This window comes from Anthonomus grandis, chromosome 2, assembly GCF_022605725.1.
Source record: "Anthonomus grandis grandis chromosome 2, icAntGran1.3, whole genome shotgun sequence".
NCBI lineage: Eukaryota > Metazoa > Arthropoda > Insecta > Coleoptera > Curculionidae > Anthonomus > Anthonomus grandis.
In genome coordinates, this window is record NC_065547.1 from 11,116,311 (window position 1) to 11,137,164 (window position 20,854).

At 34.1% G+C, this 20,854-nt stretch overlaps 1 protein-coding gene across 2 annotated transcripts; it reads left to right on the plus strand.

Moving 5' to 3' along the window:
• The first annotated feature begins 4,516 nt into the window (after positions 1 to 4,516).
• On the plus strand, positions 4,517 to 20,208 carry LOC126748758 (1,5-anhydro-D-fructose reductase-like). Of its 2 annotated transcripts, none has more exons than XM_050458206.1 (6): positions 4,517 to 4,677; positions 18,889 to 19,030; positions 19,085 to 19,311; positions 19,361 to 19,608; positions 19,664 to 19,915; positions 19,978 to 20,208. In XM_050458206.1, the coding sequence occupies exons 1-6, from the start codon at positions 4,546 to 4,548 to the stop codon at positions 20,021 to 20,023; spliced, it is 1,047 nt and encodes a 348-aa protein (XP_050314163.1). In that variant the 5' UTR covers positions 4,517 to 4,545; the 3' UTR covers positions 20,024 to 20,208. The 2 variants fall into 2 exon arrangements, with proteins under 2 accessions (XP_050314163.1, XP_050314155.1); XM_050458198.1 differs by lacking the exon at positions 4,517 to 4,677 and adding an exon at positions 5,125 to 5,398.
• Positions 20,209 to 20,854: the final 646 nt, after the last annotated feature.

The window sequence follows — 20,854 nt, forward strand, 5'->3', positions numbered from 1 at the left end:
TAATTCTCTATTGTTCCAACATCGCCCTTTTTAAAGATAGGGCAAACTTTGGCTTGCTTCTAGATATTGGGAAAAATACCTGTGTTAAGGATCAGATTAAAAATGTGGAGCAGAGGGTCTGTAAGTGCAACAGAGCAGTCCTTAGCTAAAAAACTAGGAATTTGATCTGGGCCAGAGGTCATTTTGTTTTTGAGACACTTGCTCGCCATTATAATGTCGGTAGCCGTGAGCGCGACGACGTCTATGCAAGTTAAGGGAGGTTCAGAGACGACAGGATGATCCATTTAATCAGAAGCGCAAACAGAGATTTCCCACTTATTATTCTCGAGAGCTGATTAATAATATACGAGTATATAAGAAGGAAAAAATCCAGATCTATAAATATTATTCCCTAGAACGCCTTGTTAAGCTACAAATACGTAATAAATATAAAAGTTTTGGACACTGAGAGGAATATTTCTGCGGACCCGTCCAGCTTTTGGGCATTTATTAATAATATAAATAATGAATAGTCCATTGACTACTCACATATTTAATTAAATAGTATCTACAAATCCAGATATAGGGAAAGTTTCCAAAATATACCCCATCTTAAAAAAGGCTATTCTGTCGAGCTAGCCATCTACAGGCCTATCTCAATTCTCTGCAATTTTTCGAAAATATTTGAAATTACATTAATTACATAAATTACATTGAATCTGTCTTTGTTCGGCCATGTCAAAGGTCTTATTTTCGTTGATTAGCATAATTTCTTCAGAGGATCTTGTATTACTAATTTATCTTGCCTTTTCAGTCATAATTGTGAATCCATTGATGACCAGTCTCACGTTGATGTCAATTTTTAAAAAGCTTTTGACAGGCTTTAATCACTATATTTTGTTGAATAAATTGAATCGCTATGACTTTTTATCTAGACTAATTTTAATTTGTTTCGTACCCACTTGGTAGATCGCAGTTTGTGGAGTATGAGGGCTATACATCCAAATTCTTTACTGCTACCTTAGGTGTACCTCAAGGCTCAAACCTGGGTCCGTTGTTATTTATTTTCTTGATCAACGATTCAGTTAGCTCACTTAACTGCCATAGACCGGCTTTTGCCGATGACTTAAAGGTATTATTTAACATGAACAGTATTAATGACTGCTTATTTCTTGATCAGAATTGTCTGTACTTCTTGGAGACTTGGTAAGCTGATAACAGTCTGGGGCTTAATGCGGCGAAGTGTAGTCTGGTCAGTTATTCAAGATCAAAGGTCCCTATTACTTACAACTACTCTATCCTGAAGAAACTTGAGTTTATAATAATTAGAAACTCTTAGAGCTTTTCTGCGGAATCTACATTTTAACTGCCAAAAAAACAAAAAATTGGAATATAGTTGCATTGTGTGTAATCCAATTTGCTAGTATCATATTAATTTAATTGAGTCTGTTTAGCGCAGGCTTAATAAGTACTTAGCCTGTAGATTTGAGGGTATATATGTTGTAAGGGATTTTGACCATCATCAACTATTAGGCCGCTTTATTTTATATCCTGGGCGTCTGAGATGAGGTATCTTTTTTGTTCAGTTTTTATATGGGTTAATTAATGGTTTAATGGGGATAGTTCTGCTCTCTTGTACTTTTTTCTTGGTATCTAGGCTTAATTCTAGATACCCAGAAAGCTTCTTCTTACCAAGGCCCCACTCCAATATGTTGTTAAAATTACCTTTATATGTAATGTGCGATATATTTAATAACCTTTCTCAATTGAGCGATATGAATGTTTCACGAATAAATGTAAGTTTTTGTTCTATAATCGATATACAGGGTGTTCCATTTACCTTGAGACATCGCAATATCTCGAAAACTAAACATGAATCCAGAAAATGTTTCATGAGAAGTTTGAATGGTTTCCAGGAGGCCATAAAATGACGTCATTGGTTGACCTTGAGTGGACGTCTTCAAGGTTAAATGAAGGTCATCGTCACTTTTTTGCATAGAAACCTCTATTTTTTTAATAGTATTTGATTTAGCGTTAAAAAATAAGTAACTTACATTTGACACTTTTTTACATGCGACCTCTCCTTTTCATGATATTAATTCTTGATTCTTTTACCAATTTTTTTCTTGACAATGACATTTGCCCTTGTAGGTATCTGATGATCTATTAAAAGGAATGAAAGTATCTTATAATAGAATTTTATTATCAACAGAATCGAAATCCTGAAAATAAAACGTACAAAGTTTAAATAAAAGAAATTGAAACAAAAAAGTCAGAAAATTATTTCAATAAATGCTCAAAGTGTTGACCTTCCACTTCTATACATTTTTCGACTCGCTGTCTAAACGATCGATGAACAGAGTGCAGCATCTATGGAGTTATCTGCCCGCAAACCTCCGTGATTTGCAGCTTCATATTTTCGGGAGTCGTTGGTGGATCGCGATATACGATCTCTTTCAAATAACCCCATAGAAAAAAATCTAAGGGCGTCAAATCAGGTGACCGTGGCGGCCAGTGGACTGCTCCACCGCGACCTATCCAACGTCCATTGAAGTCACGATCCAACACTTGGCGCGCAACGCGTGAATAATGCGCAGGACAACCATCATGCTGGTGCCACATATTTAGTCTCAGAACACACGTCTGCCAAAAATACTGGTAGAATCTCCAGCAAAAAATTACGGTATTTTTGGCCTGTAAGGACACCATCAATAAAATAAGGTCCTATGACTTTATCATTGATGATGCCACACCAGACATTCACAGACCATGGCCGCTGATGTTCTATCGCTCGAAACCACCTGGGATTTTCAACTGCGTGATAATGCATGTTATGACGATTAACTACACCATAGTTTGTAAATGAAGCTTCATCGGTAAATAAGACGCGCAGAAAGAAATTGTCATTTTCATGCAACTGATTTTGGACCCATTCACAAAACAACACTCCATTTTGGAAATCATTCCCGTGAAGCTCTGGATGTAACGACAAGTGATTCGGATAAAACTTGTGGCGTTTGAAAATTCTTAGGGCACTTCTTTTGGAGATTCCAGAAACTGAAGAAATTGATCGTGAGCTGATTCCAGGATTATGAGCAACTGCAGCTAAGACGGCAATTTCATTATTTTGAATGGTAATGCTTCTCTTTCGTGATCGATTTATCGTTCTCACACTTCCATCTTCTATAAAGTGGTTCACTACATGATAAAATGATGCTCGCGATGGAAATCGCCGTTGAGGATGTCGCATGGTATACAGTTCAATGGCTCTATTAATATTCCGTTCAGATTCACCATAGATAAGGACCATTTCAACTTTTTCATTTATTTTAGGCATTCCATAGTCACTCAACAAAATAGTCAAATACTTGATAGCTGAACGAATACTGTGAACCAAAATAATCTCTCATTTACTTTATTCATCAGTATTTGTTTACAATCGCCTGGGATAAACACGTGAGATCTGTTCACTATGGAAAATGTTCGCATCATAACAACTTGCATTGATCATTGACCAACAATGCCTTGTCACAATAATATTGAAGAATTGCTGAACCAAAGCCATTCCTGTTTCTAATGTCATTATCAAGGAAAAAATTCATAAAAGAATCAAGAATTAATATCTTAGAGGTTTCTATGCAAAAAAATGAAGTTGACCTTCATTTGACCTTAAAGACGTCCACTCAAGGTCAAACCAATGACGTCATTTTATGACCCCCTGGAAACCATTCAAACTTTACATGAAACATTTTTTGGATACATGTTTAGTTTTCGAGATATTGCGATGTCTCAAGTTAAATGGAAATATAAAAATATATCGACTTTGATTAGGACTTATTGCGGTCGATTGTGTTTAAGGCTTAAATTATATGTCATTTTTACATTTGTTATATTATTACATTTATACATTGTTGTTGGAGTTTGTTATTCTCTTTTTTCTTTTTTTTTATATTTCGATTAAGTTTTGGTTTATTATTGTTTCAGGTAACATGTAAAAAAATTCCTATTCTTGGGCAAGTTACCTGTTGGAAATAAATAAATAAGACTTTTTTCCTCACCCTGGTATATTACTTCTTTAAGGCTATATTGATTATGTTTGCTTAGATTGCGATTGCCGGTGCTGTCAGTTAATTCCAATATAGAGGGATGAACCTATTTTAATTATTACAAGGGGCATTCAACAAATTTCAAAAGTCTAACATTATGATTGCCATACGACGGTTAATATTTAATTCAAATCAACATGTCTTTATTCAGGTAATAATAGAATACGTCATTATTGCCTACGAAGGCGAAGATTGACTTAAACTCTTAACCTTCTAAAATAGTTACAGTGTGACACTTAACAAAGATAAGAAACAGAGATGAAATTTACAAAATATAAAATATTTTAATAATAATATAAGTTCACCTATATCATTAATATTAACGGTGTTTTTATCTAATTAAAAATGTTTACAAAAAAAATACATTTTCAAGTACATAAGGAACAAATGAAAAGGTCAAATTAAATCCTTCGCGGTTTAATAGACACAATAAACTGAAATAATTTGAAAGCATTCAGTCATGTTCGGTGCTATTAAAAAGCTACTTAATCTTGTACCGAGAGTGCGTCAGAATTCCACTAAGACCATGATGGAATACGTGGAAATATCCAAGGGAGTAAAAATGCCTATGATTGGCTATGGAACTTGGAACGTAAGTCTTGTATCTTCTACTTATTTATCGATATTAATAAAAAAAGAATAAGTATGTGTTTGCATGCATATGAAGTTTTTTATGGTAATTATCGTCACTCCCTCAAATATGTATGCAGTTCCATCGATTTCTCATTAAAAACAAAAAGAATGGTTAAAATAGAAAAATCGTTTAAGGCCACATGCGCATAAATAATTTATAATAATTGATGATGATTTTATTGGGCGCTGATGCCAGGCTTAATGTGTGAATTCTATTTGAGTATTACTGTTGCATGAAATACCCATTCGAACTTCTTGGACAGACCAGTAAGCCTACATATAAGGTTACGAGGACCAAGCAAAACATTTCTGCTTAAATGTGGCAACATAGCGGTAAGGTATCTTTTTAAATAATTACATAAATAATGTAAATAATCAATGCATATAAACAGCAGAGCAACGGAGACCGGCTTTACAGTTATTTTTACATTCTCTCCTGGTTTCTATACTAAGCCGACTGCAGTACCGCCGGAACAAGTTCAAGGTTGTCATTGTTTTTTATGCTCTCTACGCGTTTTTTCAGAGGTTTCGCTCAAAAAAGTTTTTTAGTGGTACCATCAGTCAGTTTTAGAAAATTCATTAATTTTTCAAAGATGAGTAACAGTAAGGTCCCCACGATCGATTTGGTTACTAGCAAAGGCCCCTTACCCATGCCCATTTTGGGGTATGGTACCTGGCAGGTAAGCACTCTCACATTTATTTTGCCATAATAGCCACATTAGTTATTTTTTATGAGGAGTATCATCAATTAAAATCTCTTCTACTAGTTCAAACGTTAGATGAAGTGCCCAGAGGTGCCATCTTGAAATCTTTTTTTTTAACAACACGGCGGGATTTTTCGAATACATTTAAATTTTTAAAATCGACATAGTTATTGACGATATAAATAAATTAGAAAATATAAGAAACTAGATAATAAAAACACGTAAACGTTGAAATGCGCCGATCTGGTAAATGGAATAATTAAAATGCGATTCATAAAATTTAGTTGTAGTCATTAAACTATAAGGGTTTTATTTTTCTATTTAAAATTTTGTATATTTTTAGTTTTTGTATTTTTTTTAAGCGTTTGATCGCAATCTCAATTTTTCTTTAGGCTAGTTTCTTATTCTGCTGTGTTTTGTTTGTCACATTAAATTTTTAATTGAATTTGGGTCAACACTAATAGTAAAAGTAGGGTGGGATCGCCTAAAAGGACGACTCATTCCCTAAGAAAAACGCGATCGCCATTTTTTAATAGGTATTCCACACTTCCGGCTGATGCTGGGTTAGCAGTCAAAGTTCAATTTATAGCAAAAGTTTTTAATTTCATTTATTTGAATTTTTTCGTCATCGAAGGTAAGTGACATCTATTTATTGCTTTATTTTGATTAAATTAACGAATTTTATTGTAAACATAGAGACTTACACTAGATCTTTACTGTCGATTTCTGATTGCCTCAATTTCTATTTTAATGTTTAGCATTTTCATCTCTGCGTTTGTAAAATACGCGACCATAGAGTATGCAGGCGAACTCTGAAAGATTTGAGCATAGTCTTATTAGCATCTTAGATATTATTTTTTTAAGAGCAAGAAAGATAGTTTGCTCACCACATTAGAGACTTGGATCTCATCTCCTATTAACTGCGTATAAAAGTCATTAAATCAATGAAATTTCAATACGTACTATTTTATCAAATTCAGCACAGGTGTAATACAAAAAAGCAAGATGACGGGTTAACAGTGGGCTCAAAATTTTGCGACATGAAATAACTTATCCCTTCGAGCTCTAAAAGAAAGCAGTCTAGGTCGCGACATCGGTTATCGTTAATAACTATGCTTTATTTTGGTCAAAGAGGCTTGGCTTGATTTCTCAGACTAAGTGATAAAATCGCCAATGACTCATACACCGTTCCAAGCTTTCTTGACTAAATATAAAATTGTATTGAGGGTTGGATAATACCCCTTGTACATGTTTCAAAGAAGACATTTTAATTTAAATCTAGGGTGCCATGACTGTATTTTATTATACTAAAAGGTCCTTGCTTAATATTCAAGACTATATAATAAAATCGCGGATGACTTATAAACCGTTCCAAGCTTTCTTGACTAAATATAAAATTATATTGAGAGTTGGATAATAACGGGTAAAAGTTTCAAAGAGCGTCCTAAGACATTTCAATTTAAATCTAGGGTGCCATGACTCTCCTTTATAATAGTCAAGAAGGCTTTGCTTGATTTCTAAGGGTACGTGCACATAAAACGCGATTAAGCGATAAGCGATGCTATGCGATTAATACAAACCTCTAAAATCAAAAGCAAGCGTTCAAACAGCACGCTTGTTGCTGCTCTAAGATGCGATGCGATGCAACGCGATCTCGCGCGTCTGTTTGATTTTCAAGCAAGTTTGATTTTAATAGCTTGGGTCCTCGCGCTGCTAGTTATTGTCTAGTTATATTTGTCCGTATTTCGTGTGGTATGGATGCAGAAAAATTAATAAATGCAGTCCGAGTGCGTCTTCCACGATGGGATCAACAAAACAAAGGCTATCGAGATCGGGACAAAGTTTAGAAATTATGGCAGGAGGTAGCTGCAGAACTAAACGATTCAAGTAAGTTAAACATGGTGTTTACATACTAGTTTATTTTATATTTAGAAAAAAAATTTTTTTTAATTTACGAGAAATATAATAACAATTATATTAGTGGTTTACTAAATACGATTTCAAAATATCTCTTAATTCATATGCTTGTTTTGATGCTCTGTTATTTACACGTTAGTCAGGCTGGCTGATCATGTCACTGCAAGTTTGTTCGTGATTGTTTATATCATAGGAATCCATGATTTCCTTCTCGGTATATTATAATATTGTGTAGCAAACAAGCGCATTTAATTATGATTTCTGCTACGGAAGGGTCGGTCTCTATTGCTTTCGTTAATATTCTCCATCTAGCCACTAGAATACCAAATGCACATTCCACACACCTTTGAGCTCTGCATAGCCTACGGTTGAAATTCTCATTTTCATCTGTAAGTTGCCTTCGAGGAAATGGTCGTATTAGGAAATGTGTCAACGGATATGCTTCATATCCAATCAAATAGAACGGAAATTCTATGTCTGAATCAGGTAATGTTGTTGTCTTGGGTAAATTAAACTTTTCATTTTTTAACAAAGCATATGTTTGTGACGACTGAAAGATTTCTCCATCGCTTTGTTTTCTATATTCACCCACTTCTATGGTCAGAAATTTGTAGTTGGCATCAGCCACAGCTTGTAAAACGATGCAAAAATATTGTTTATAATTGTAAGACATTGTTCCTGAATTCGCCGGATATTTAATTCGTACATGTTTACCATCAATTGAGCCGACGCAATAAGGCCAATTCTATTTATTCCCATAGTCAGAGGCGGAACGACTAAAAATTTCTTTCGTCGGGACCGGCAAATATGTAGCAACATAAACTTTCCATATTGCTTCGCATGTTTGCTTAACTATCTTTGCCACAGTTGAAATGCCAAGGCGAAAAGAGAATGCTAGGCTTCTATAAGAGGCACCTGTCGCCAGAAACCTGGAAACAGGAGAATCAATTAGTGTTTTATTATCACTAAGGGCCAGTTCTACAATTATGATATAAGTTTATTTTTAGAATAATTGCTAAAACTACAATTGTCTCAACAATCGTTATTATAGTAATTACTCCAGGAAAAAAGTTATACCATGTTTGTAGAACTGGCCCTTAATGAATTATCTGTAGTGATATGTTAAGAGATATGTCAACATTCTACTGTTAATTTTTAACTAATAATTGATTCATAAAAACAAGATTACTTTTTGAAGACATACAATTTTATTCTTTTTTTTTACAAGAAGCTGCTAAAAAAAGATGGATATCTTTACGAGATGTCTTCAGAAATGAGCTGAAGAAGTTGCCGAAACCTAAATCTGGAGACGAAACTTCTTCAAACTTTAGTTCAAAGTGGACTTACTTTAAGATTTTATGGTTCCTTAAGGATCAAATGACTCCGAGACAGCCAACTGGCAACTTACCCACTGACGATAACGCAAGCCAACTAAACGAATATGTATCCATAATGATCATTTATTTCCTGATAACATCGACGATAAGACATCCGGATGAAAGAATTGAATCAGAAAAACTATTATCTGATCACAACAACCAAACTATTGTAACTACTAGCTCAGATAAAAATGTACGTCAAGAGCAAACTGACTTTGATATTGAAGAATTTTTGAAATAAGAGCAACAAAAAATTGACGTTCTTAAAGCAAATAATTCCGTTTTATCGACACAATCTCAGATTACTCAGGATGATGACTATCACTTTCTTATGAGTTTCCATATACCGCTAAAAAAATGCGTTTTGAAACAAAGATGTGGTTTCGTCTCAAGATGCAGGAACTGCTTTACCAAGCCACAGTGAACGAGCACCATGTTGAAAATATAAGTTTTGCGAATAATATGCCAACTCATCAGCCTCAAATGACATACACTTTTGTGGCAACACCGTTGGCTTCACCCGCTTATTCCACAGAAACAAATAGTTCTTACACAATTCTCTCCTGAAGAAAAAAAGACATATTTTATACGTTTACATTTCTATTTATTTATTTTTCTAAAATAACTGTAACGAATTTGAAATAAAATATTTAAGTACTCACATATATCTAAGCATTTTTTTCATACCTTAACGTTACGGCAAGGCGTTCTATAACGCTGATTGGTTTGTTGTCACTTTTTCCACTAATGGAAATATTCTCGAAATTTGTCAGGATATAGGGTTAATTCGGAGAACAAATGATGAAATTCGCCGTAGGTTAATCGTTCACGATAAATTTCATGTGCCCATTTCTTTTTTTTTACTTTTCATTTTTTTTATATACATATATCGTAAAAATGAATTTTCTAATAATAATAATTCCATGGTATCTGGAACTGACGCAGGCAGAGGTTTGAAAGTTACTACGCTTTTGTTTATCGCCTTCTATTAAAACACAACCAAAATATAGCAAGTAGTCAAAAGCATAGCATCGTATCTCATAGCTTATCGATTAATCGCGTCCTGTGTGCACGTACACTAAGACTACGTGATAAAATCGCGGATGATTGATAAACAGTTCCAAGCTGCCTTGATTAAATATAACATTGTATTGAGGGTTGGATAATAAGGGGTACAAGTTTCAAAGTACGTTCTAATAAAATTTTATTTATTTTTTTCAAATCAAATCAAAACATATTACATATAAGTTATAAATTACAATACAATAATACCTCAAAACTTCATAATTATAACTATAACTAATTAGTACAATAAACAATATTTTGCCCAATAATTAAAGCTAAATTAATACCTATATAACTACTTATTTTTTTGTTTTGACGAGAGCGATCGAGCCTAAATTGATAATCAATTTGTGTGCACCGATTAACTCTTTGTTTACAAAATGACGCACATGGTAAGATGGACAAAGTTCGCCAGACGACAGAGGAGCCATCAGCGAAATGAAAAAGTGAACATTAAATAATGTAATATTTAAAGGAACAAAGATATAAAACATGTTGAGATTCAAATACAAAAAAAATTTACAAATGTTGTTTTGTTTTGCAAAATGAATAATTTTATTGGTTTTCTAGTCTTGGAATCATCTTTCATCATCAGCTTTTTGATAGAAAATGGCAGCATATTAGATATACTTTAGGCAGAAAACATTGTAATAAATCTACAGCAAAATGAATTACTAAACTTGGGTGTGCAAAGATTTTCTTTTAAATTCATTCTTGTGGAATAACTATGTGACACGAGGGAAAAACTGTTATTTATTTTAGGAAACACAACAAACAAGATAATATATACAAATTTCTAATGTTAAGGACATTTAATTCTTCATACAATAACAATGTAGAGTATCTACGAGGTGGCTCTGGTAATGCAGAGCAAGTAATAACTGATAATATATGCCGATTTTTATTAACGAACGGCTTGCCGGTTTTTCATAACCTACAACAATAACATAAACAAACCAGTGTCATTTATCAAGAGTGCATCTAAACACCTAAAGTGTAAGACTGCAGTTACTTGCAGAGAACCTAAAAGAAATGGGGAGGTTTTTGGTTACCCTTGTGACCATTGTAGAAGCGTGGTCTGTCAAAGCTGCAGTGATTTAAGTGCTACTGAAATCAGGGCAGTGGTGTTAAGCAAGAGATCTATGCCCTTCTACTGTAAAGAGTTCTTAGGTAGCGTCAAGCAGCTACTGAGACTGATCGATCGTGTAGGAGTACTTGAAAGGGATGTTGGAGTGCTGAAGACTGAAATATCTAAACTGCCTGTTGTACTGGGTGAACTTGAAAGAGTCAGGACAAAGTTGGTTGCATTACAGGTGGAGGTTACCTCATCTAAGATGCCATTGGCTTCCAATAGCAAGTCTCAACAACCACTACTTACTCGATCAAACGCCGAGGCTAGTAATGTTGTGTTGCAGGAAATTATGGAGAGACAAAAACGTAACTGCAATTTAATGCTTTTTAACCTAAAGTCCGAGTCGTCTGAAGATCCGACTTTCTCCCAATAGTAAACGTCAACTTCTAAGTAATTTTTTTGATTTCCTAAGCTAAGCAATTCAATAACGTGGTAAATAACAATCTTCGCTGTTTGGATTTAATCTTTGCAAGTTTTACTATCTCTGTACTTAACAGCGGTGCATCTCTTGTCCCGGAGGATACCTACCATCCTTCTCTGTCATTTGAATTCCATGCAGGCCTTATCTCTCTTAATAACCTACCCCTTAATAAAGCTGAAATAAAAAAAATTAATGTTAGAAAGGCTAACTTTCCGCTTTTGTATCAGCTGCTGCTAGATACTGATTGGTCGCCTGTCATGGTGCAGCAGGACGTCAACTCTGCATGTGATGTTTTTTATGATATACTGAACAACACTTTCGCTAGAGCGGTACCCTTCAAGATAAAAGGTAAAAGACGTTTCCCTCCCTGGTTTTCGGGGGACATAATTCATAACATATATAAAAAGGAAAAAACATTTCGTGATTTTAAGATTTCCAAGTCTAATCAACATCTAGAGATATTTAGATCTCTGCGCAAGACAATTAAAGCTCTAACTGCACAAGCCTACAAAATGTACATCCATAGTATTGAGAACAAAATAACCTCCGATCCGAGTGAATTTTGGTCTTTTATTCGAAGTAAACGTAATCAGTCTCAAATCTCCGGCTCAATGAAGCTTTCTAACCAATCATACAATACGCCTGACAGCATTGTGTTCGCTTTTGGAGATTATTTCAGGAGTCTATACACGAACTCACTTCCCAGCGATCATCCTGTCGTCTCTGAACCTCCCATAACTTGCATAGACGTCGTCGCGCTCACGGCTACCGACATTATAATGGCGAGCAAGTGTCTCAAAAACAAAATGACCTCTGGTCCAGATCTAATTCCTAGTTTTTTAGCTAAGGACTGCTCTGTTGCACTTACAGACCCTCTGCTCCACATTTTTAATCTGATCCTTAACACAGGTATTTTTCCCAATATCTGGAAGCAAGCCAAAGTTTGCCCTATCTTTAAAAAGGGCGATGCTGGAACAATAGAGAATTACCGCCCTATATCCATTCTATGCAATTTCTCAAAGTTATTCGAATTGGCTCTTTATAAATTAATTTTTCCCAAGGTTAAGTCCATGCTGGCCAACGATCAACATGGCTTTGTTTCTGGCCGCTCATGTACTACAAATCTAGCGTTCTTCTCTCAGTTTGTGTACGAAGCACTTAATGATAGAGGTCAAATCAATGTTATCTACACAGACTTTCAAAAGGCTTTTGACCAGATTTGACCTTCATCCTATTAAATAAGCTTGAACGCCAGTTTGGATTCTCCGATCGCTTGATAAAGCTCCTTAACTCCTATTTAGTTGAGCGCTCTCAGTTTGTAGTGGTCGAAGGCTTTAGATCTGCTTGTTTTTCACCCACCTGTGGAGTTCCTCAGGGCTCTAACATGGGCCTTCTTCTCTTTAACATTTTCGCTAATGACTTGATCTCCACCCTCAATTGCTTTCGGTTAGCATATGCTGATGACCTAAAGCTTTTCCATAGGATTGACTGTATAGCAGATTGTGGTCGACTGCAAGAGAACATCAATACTGTACACCATTGGTGCACTTTGAACCGGCTTAATCTTAATGTTTCTAAGTGTAATGTGGCCAGCTACTTTCGAATCAAAAGTCCAGTTGTCTTTAATTACTCAGTTAATGGAGAGTCTCTGGCAAGGTCTACCTGTTTTAAGGATCTTGGAGTCACCTTTGACCAAAAATTTTTTTTTATCCCTCACATCGAAGATACTATTTCTAGAGCTATTCGCATGCTGGTCTTTATTATTGCAAATTTTTTTCGAACACTTCCACTACCAAAACTCTCTTCTTTGCATTTGTTAGATCCAGACTGGACTACAGCTCCCTCATTTGGTCTCCCATTTACAACCAGCATATTCACCTATTAGAATCAGTCCAACGGCGATTCCTTAAATGTTTGGCATTTAAGGATGATGGAGTCTATCCTCCAAGGGGTTTTGACCATAACCTGCTGCTTTCTAGATATACTCAACGGTCACTTGCGAAGAGGAGAGAAATGCATTCGGTGAAATTCTTGTTTAATTTACTTAACCATAAAATTGACTGCCCATCCCTTTTGCAAAGGATTTGCTTTCATATACCACGGCCAGGATCTAGACAGTGTCCAGCTTTTAACTTGGACACAGCCAGGTCCAACGTTCTGTACCAGAGTCCTATTCACTTTATGTGTCAAAAATTTAAAAAAAAAACATGTTGTACGAATTTCTGCCAAGCATTTAACACGTTGAACGCCACGTGCTCACCGGTGGTCATCATTAAAATCAGGCAGGGGACCTCGTGGTCACGGGTGGACATTTCTTGTGTCGCTTGTCAGGACCAACATTTGTTATTTAGTTTTATCGATATTTTGGACTTGGTATGATCTTAGAGTAATTAATTTTGATAAATATTTTCTTATTATGGTATCTTTACTTGGTGGTCACTTAGTCCTAGAACTATTATTAACTATTGCTAATTCCTGTGACATTCAGCATGAGAATTTAGCACTTATTTTGAGTCACCTGCGTATGGTCGGTGGGGGAGCCTAGGTTATTTAATTTTTAGTTTTTAGTTATTTAGTTTGAATACATTTATTTACTAATTTTTTTTCTGCTCTTTTGATTTAAATTAATTCTTGATTCTTATCCTAATTTAGTGTTGATTTTTTATTATTTATTTTCTCAAACTCACTACTTTTTTTATTATATAGCAATTCTTTTATAGTTTAGTTGCATGAATCTAATACAGTTCATGCATTCGTACTTGAACATTTATATATTTAATTGATTCTCCTGTAACTGGGTATATGTAACCTGTTGGAAATAAAGCTTATTATTATTATTATTATTATTATTATCATATAAGCCTCCCCAAACAACAATCCCATATCTTAATATTGATTCAATTAGTAAATTGTACAATATAAGCATACATTTTCTGTTAAATATATCTCTTAGCTGAATAAATTTGTAACATAATTTTCTAATTTTAGAGGTCAAAAAGACAGCATGTTCATTCCATTTTAAATTTTTAGCTATAATTATACCCAAATATTTTATTTTATTTTATTTTATTGACTTTATTAATTTTGACACAGTTACAATTTCAAGTTGTGGCATGAAGTATCAACTATTCATCTTTCGGTTGATCTGCAAATGTGGAGAAAAAAGCAATAAAATTAGTTTTTTTCAAAATTTAAACTTAGTTTACTTAAACCTAGCCAACGGTAAATTTTGTCCAACCAAAACTCTTCCCGATCATATACTTTATTCCAATTGTAAGCTAAAAATAACAGAGCTGTGTCATCAGCATATGATACCACATTGCAATTTTTTAATATGTTACCAATTTCATTTATATAAGCTAGAAAAAGTATAGGGCCTAATACCGTACCCTGGGGCACCCCATAGTAATGGTCGCATATTTACTATAAACATTGTTAATTTTCACTTTCTGTTTCCTACCAGTAAAATAATTTTTTATTAGAGTGCCCTCCTCCTTATACCAACATTTTCTAACCTCTCAAAAGGAATATTGTGCACTACCGTGTCAAACGCCTTTGATAAATCTAAGAAGATTGTTAAAGTTTCTGTAGAACTATTCTTTTAAAATCCAAATTCGTTATTATATATTTTTTTTTAAATTGGACAAATCGTTGCTTAAAGCACTTTTCAAATAATTTAGAAAAATTATTTATCACTGAAATTGGTCTGTAGTTGGTGGGTTGACTTTTGTCTCCTGCCTTAAAGATTGGGGTAGCTATAGATACCTTCCAAGCATCTGGAATTACGCTTGATTCAAATTTCCGATTCAGTTACCTCATTTATAATAATCTTTTTTGCATTCATTAATTTTGTTTTTGTAAAATATATTTTTAGTTGAGCTAATTAGTATAATTAAAAAATGTCTATATTTTTTATATTTGTTTGCTAACTCTAGGGAGCAGTTTTTAAGAAGCTGCTTTTTAAGATAATCCCTATGGTTTATAGAGTTTAAGATACCCTGCGAAACCCACGACTTTCTTTTTCGAGTTTTACTATCGTAATATTTTGTAAAAGTGCACTGATCCATTATGGACAAAAACTTTTTAATAAATACTTGATATGTTGTTTGAACGCAGTCACCCGATTTAAATATCTCTTGCCAAAATTCTGTCTTTAACAAAGGAGTTAATTTTTCATGGGTAATTTCTTTTTTTGTTTGAGCTTTATGTTCATGGTGTTTTTTTTGTTTTTTCAATGCTTAAGCCAATAGAGTAGTGTCAATTATTGCTGCTTGTATGACAAAAGACTTTATAAAACTTATTTGATTTTGAATATTTACCGTTTTGAAAAATCAATGATCTATTATAGTCGAGGAGGTTTCACTTTTTCTCGTAGGTTTATTAATGCATGAAAATATTCCCTTTTCAGCTAAAATATTTAAGTAAATATTGACATTAAAATCCCTCACAAAAATCTTCGTTTTTTACCAAACCAAATTATCAAAGAACTTCTGAAGCTCCTCAAAAAAAAACATTTACATTTGAACTTGGTGATCTATGGCTGTTATTCTATATGTACAGTCTTCATCAAGTTTTAAAAGACATTTCACTATATTTGTTTCACATACTTTAAAGATATTACATTCAACATAAATATTTTCTCTTATATACAATATTGATCCATCGATTTTATTATTTGAAGATTCATTGTAACAAGCATCAAGTCCCACAATCTCAAAATCATTCAAATTTTCCACCTTAAAAGTTTCAGACATTACTATAACATCTGCATTATCCAATTTTGTTTGATAACTAATTATTTATTTACTTCCTAGTAAATAAATAATTTGTGCTTCAAAATTATTTTGAATACTACGGATATTAAAGTGCAATAAATTAAAAGTATCATCCTTTAAAAAATACTGCACTTCTTGAATTCATTTAATTTAAATACATTTTAATTTAATTCTCGGGTGCCATGCCTGTTTTCTAAGACTTCCAACCTTCTTTGACTAAATTTAAAACCGTATTAATGGTTGGATAATAAGGGGTAGAAGTTTCAAGGTGCATCTTAGGACATCTTAATTTAAATCTGGTGTGTCATAACTGTATTTTATTATAGTCAAAGAGGCTTGGCTTGATTCCTAAGACTATGTGATAAAATAGTTATGAGTCATCGGTGATTTTATCACCGATGACTCATAAGTCGTTCCAACCTTCCTTGACTAAATCTAAAATTGTATTGAGGGTTGGATAATAATAGATATAAGTTTCAAAATGCGTCTTAAAACATTTTAATTTAAATCTAGAGTGCCATGACGATGCTTTTGTTATAATGATAATTAAATAAAAGTATTTATTATTATTATTATTATTATTATTATTATTATTATTATTATTATTATTATTATTATTATTATTATTATTATTATTATTACTATTATTATTATTATTATTGTAATTATTGTAATTACTTGTAATTACTTTATATAACCATAAGAAGAGAAGAAAATACAAATTGTTTTAAAAAACTACAAAAACAAATAGGAAATCCAACATACTCTATACCCGTCTCAAATCAATACAACAACAGAAAGAGTATCTAGAACTTTTAACATACCTGTAACAAAACCTTTAATAAAAAATCGATCAGTGCTCCAAAGTCTGACATATGACAATATAATATTTAAATATTTAAGTATTTTGCCTATTACTGAGACGAGTTTCACCAAAATAAACAACTCTGGATAGTCCATAGTGTTATGAATTAATTTGAATAGCATAATATGATCGAATACATTTTCTACAGACCTGTAAACTGCAAGCATTAAACCTTTGAAGAATTTTACAAATTTTCTTTGTACTTGTTCTAAGCTATTAATGTCTATATTACTCGATGATCAAACCACTACAGCATATTAAAATTTTGAGCGTACATAGCAATAAAATAATTCAGACTTGCCAAGTAATGACTCTGATCCTCGGGTGGAATCAATCACATGCCTGGATACAAAATGATATATCTCAGAAACTATTTATCCCAAATCTGTAACTTTTAAATTATTATTTTTTATAATTATGACTATTGATTCAGAGACATTGACTTTGCACTAAAGAATTTATGAGTTAGGAAAGAAATTATTAAGGGAAACAAATCGGTTTCAAAGTACGCTCAAAAGATGCATTAAAGACAAACTGTTTAGGTCCAGAATACAGTTTGAAGTCTCATGTACATTCTGGAGTCTCATGCCGACAGAATGATAAATAAAACGTCAGAAATCTTGCAATTGCTGACATCATCTTACTGATTTTTTCAGGGTAACTAAAGAAAAACTGATTAATCTCAGACTGCGCTTTTAGACTATGCACGAGAGGTGTAATAAAGAGTAATTACTCAAACTATGCTCTGAATATGCACTGAAGAGAAACTGTTCAGTCTCAGACATCACTCTGAACTCTTATGCCGACAGGAGGGTGCTAAAACATCAGAAACTGCGACTACCATATGATAAATCAAAACCGTTTGTTTTAAGGTCTAAAAATATAAGGGCACTTACCAGTTTCTAAGAAAATTTTCTGGATAACCAAAATCTGATAAATGTTCCTCGCAACCCTTTTATTACCCTCTAAAGCATTAGATGCTTCCACCATGACCTTCTAAGTTCGATTTTTGATGGCTTATTATATTATTCGACTTATTCGATCTTTAATAGCTCTGAACCTTTAAACGACTTGCCTCAATAAAATGTGAAATATCTCAGAACCTATTCATCCCAGATCAATAAAATAAACTTCAAAATATTCATAATTCAATCAATTAACAAACTTTATTCTTGACTGAGAAAGCCAAAGTCAAGATTTTATGAACTGGGAATAAAATAGTTCATATTTAGTAAGTAATGGCTCAAAGCCTTGGGACGACTTGCCTGGATAAAAAGTAAAATATCTCGAAAACTATTTATCCCAGATCCACAAATTAAAGTTGGAACTATTCAGAATTAAATCCTTTAAAAATCCTTAAAAAAATTATTATCGACTCATATTGCTAGGAAAATCAAAAAAATTAAATAAAAATTAATTAAGGTCATAGTCATTAATTCAGACCTGATAACACAACTACTTTGTTAAAAGTTACGTTGAGTACAACTTTCGAAAATTTTAATTTGGAGTTTGAATTTCTTTTTGACATTTTTAATTAAAAATGTATGTTCCTATTTTCGGTTTTTGGGGTACAGGTTCCTAATTCTTTGAAGACAAAAATTCATATGAGAACTGTCATCATATGGATGCCATTTTCTATAAGATAATATTTAGGGTGTCCCAACTAAAATTCAAAAGTTGCAGTCGTTTCCAGCAAAACCGGAAGAAACCTCCTTGACTAAATAAATTTGTATTTAGGTTTTTAAGGTTTAATCCTAAGAACCAAAAATTTGAATGTGTCAGATGAAACTGTCATTTGGTGTTCAGAATGTCACTTTTTATCAAACTATTTAAAATGAGGTTTCATTAAAAAATGTCTCCTTGAAAAAATCAGTTATTCCAATATGCTTAAATCTGTAATAATGTTTCTTAGGCAACAGATGCAGAACTAGAAGCAGCAGTTGAAGCTGCCCTCGAAGCTGGTTACAGACACATAGACACAGCTTACGTTTACGAAAATGAGAAAGTAATCGGTACCGTGGTTAAGCGATGGATCGACTCTGGAAAGCTAACCAGTAAATCGAATCTGAATCAATAAATTAATCAATTTTAAATATCGCATTTTCCAGGGGATGATTTGTTTTTGGTTACCAAAGTGCCCCCGGGGGGTAACAGACCCGAAGGCGTCTCCAAATACATTAAGAAATCCCTGGAGTTCCTACAGGTGGATTATGTGGACTTGTACCTGGTGCATGTGCCTTTTGGTTTTAAAGATGTCGAAGACAACTTGCATCCTTTTAAGGAAGATGGGACTATCGATATGGATGTGAATACCGATCACATTGCCATATGGAAGGTTTGTTTAACTATATATCACAATATGTGCTTTAAAACCCTTTTTTTAGGCAATGGAGGAGCAGGTGGATAAAGGCCTTGCAAAATCCATAGGCATATCGAACTTCAACCGCGCCCAAGTGTCAAGAATCTTAAAAAACGCGAGGATCCGCCCCTCTTCCCTCCAAATCGAGCTACACGCCTATCATCAGCAAAATGAGCTGGTCGATTTTTGCAAGAAAAACGACATAGTAGTCACCGCTTATTCCCCGCTAGGAAATCCCGGATTGGCCACTTTTTTAACTCAATTTGGCCAACAGTATGTGGTTAAAGGGGCGTTTATAGTACAATTTTATTGCAAACGGTTTTTTCAGTGTGAAGTTACCAAACATCATGGAGAACCCCATAGTGAACGAGCTGGCCAAGAAACATAATAAGACACCAGCCCAGATCTTGCTTAGGCATATCGTGCAACGTGGCATCTGTGCCATACCGAAATCCACCAATCCGAAGCGGCTGAGGCAAAATATCGATATTTTTGATTTTTCCTTGGATCAGGAAGATATGGAAGCTATGAACGGGTTGGATCAGGGGGTGCGATTGTTGGATTTCTCTGTATTTAAAGGGTAAGTGACTATTCATTTTTTTACGAAACGTTTTTGATTTTATGTGTTGTTTATTGTTCCAGAATCCAGGCGCATCCAGAATATCCCTTTCCTGAGATGAAGAAGTAATGCGGTTATTGCAATATACTTATAATATTATTATCACCCTTGCCGTTTAAAGTTGGAACCACTATTTACAGTTGCTGATCTAGAAGTTCAGGGGGATTTCCCGTAAATCCCCCCCGCTGCTATTTAGTACAATAAATATATATGCTGTTATAATCGTTAATAAATAGTTTAATAAGGTTCACAAATGTGTCTTTCTTGTTAGCACCGTTACAGTGAATTGTAACAATACTCAACTCTTTAAAATCTTTTGTATTTAACTGTTTAAACTTTTTGCCTCCCGGTATTTCACTAATCGCAGCCATCTTGGATATTGCTGTACATTGCTGATGACAGTGTTGACGCTGTAGCCATTTTTTTTTATGTTAAACACAAGCAGAAGAGGAAAGTCCTATGTCACTCTTGGAGTGGTGCTTGCGCGAAGATATTTGTGGGCATTTATCTTGAATCGCTGTAAGTTGTATGCGTCGGGAAATATGTGAGGTGGAAGCCCGTTCCACAAAGAAGATGTTCTCCAGATGAATGAGTCCCGATACAGCGACGTCCTTGGGGTAGGCAGGTGGACTCGATGTTGATGAGCCGCAACTGTTAGACGTTTCCTTCTTGCCGGAACAGCCCTGGGTGGAATCGGGCCTGCCAGCTCAGAGGAGCACTTACCGTGATAATAACGGTAGAATAAACAGAGATCAGCCACCTTTCTTCTGTGCTCCAGACTATCCAGACTCCTTGTCAGTTCTGGTGTGTCGATAAGACGAATAGCTCTCTTCTGTATAGAATCCAGCAGGTTTAAACTATGCTTGGGTGCAGAGCTCCAGACATGCGAGCAATACTCGA

Coding starts and splice junctions, on each gene's coding strand:
- LOC126748758 (XM_050458198.1), top strand. CDS start 5,219: ATGCTCTCTACGCGTTTTTTCAGAGGTTTCGCTCAAAAAAGTTTTTTA. Junction 5,399..18,888: donor TGGGGTATGGTACCTGGCAG/GTAAGCACTCTC, acceptor AATGTTTCTTAG/GCAACAGATGCAGAACTAGA. Junction 19,031..19,084: donor CGACTCTGGAAAGCTAACCA/GTAAATCGAATC, acceptor CGCATTTTCCAG/GGGATGATTTGTTTTTGGTT.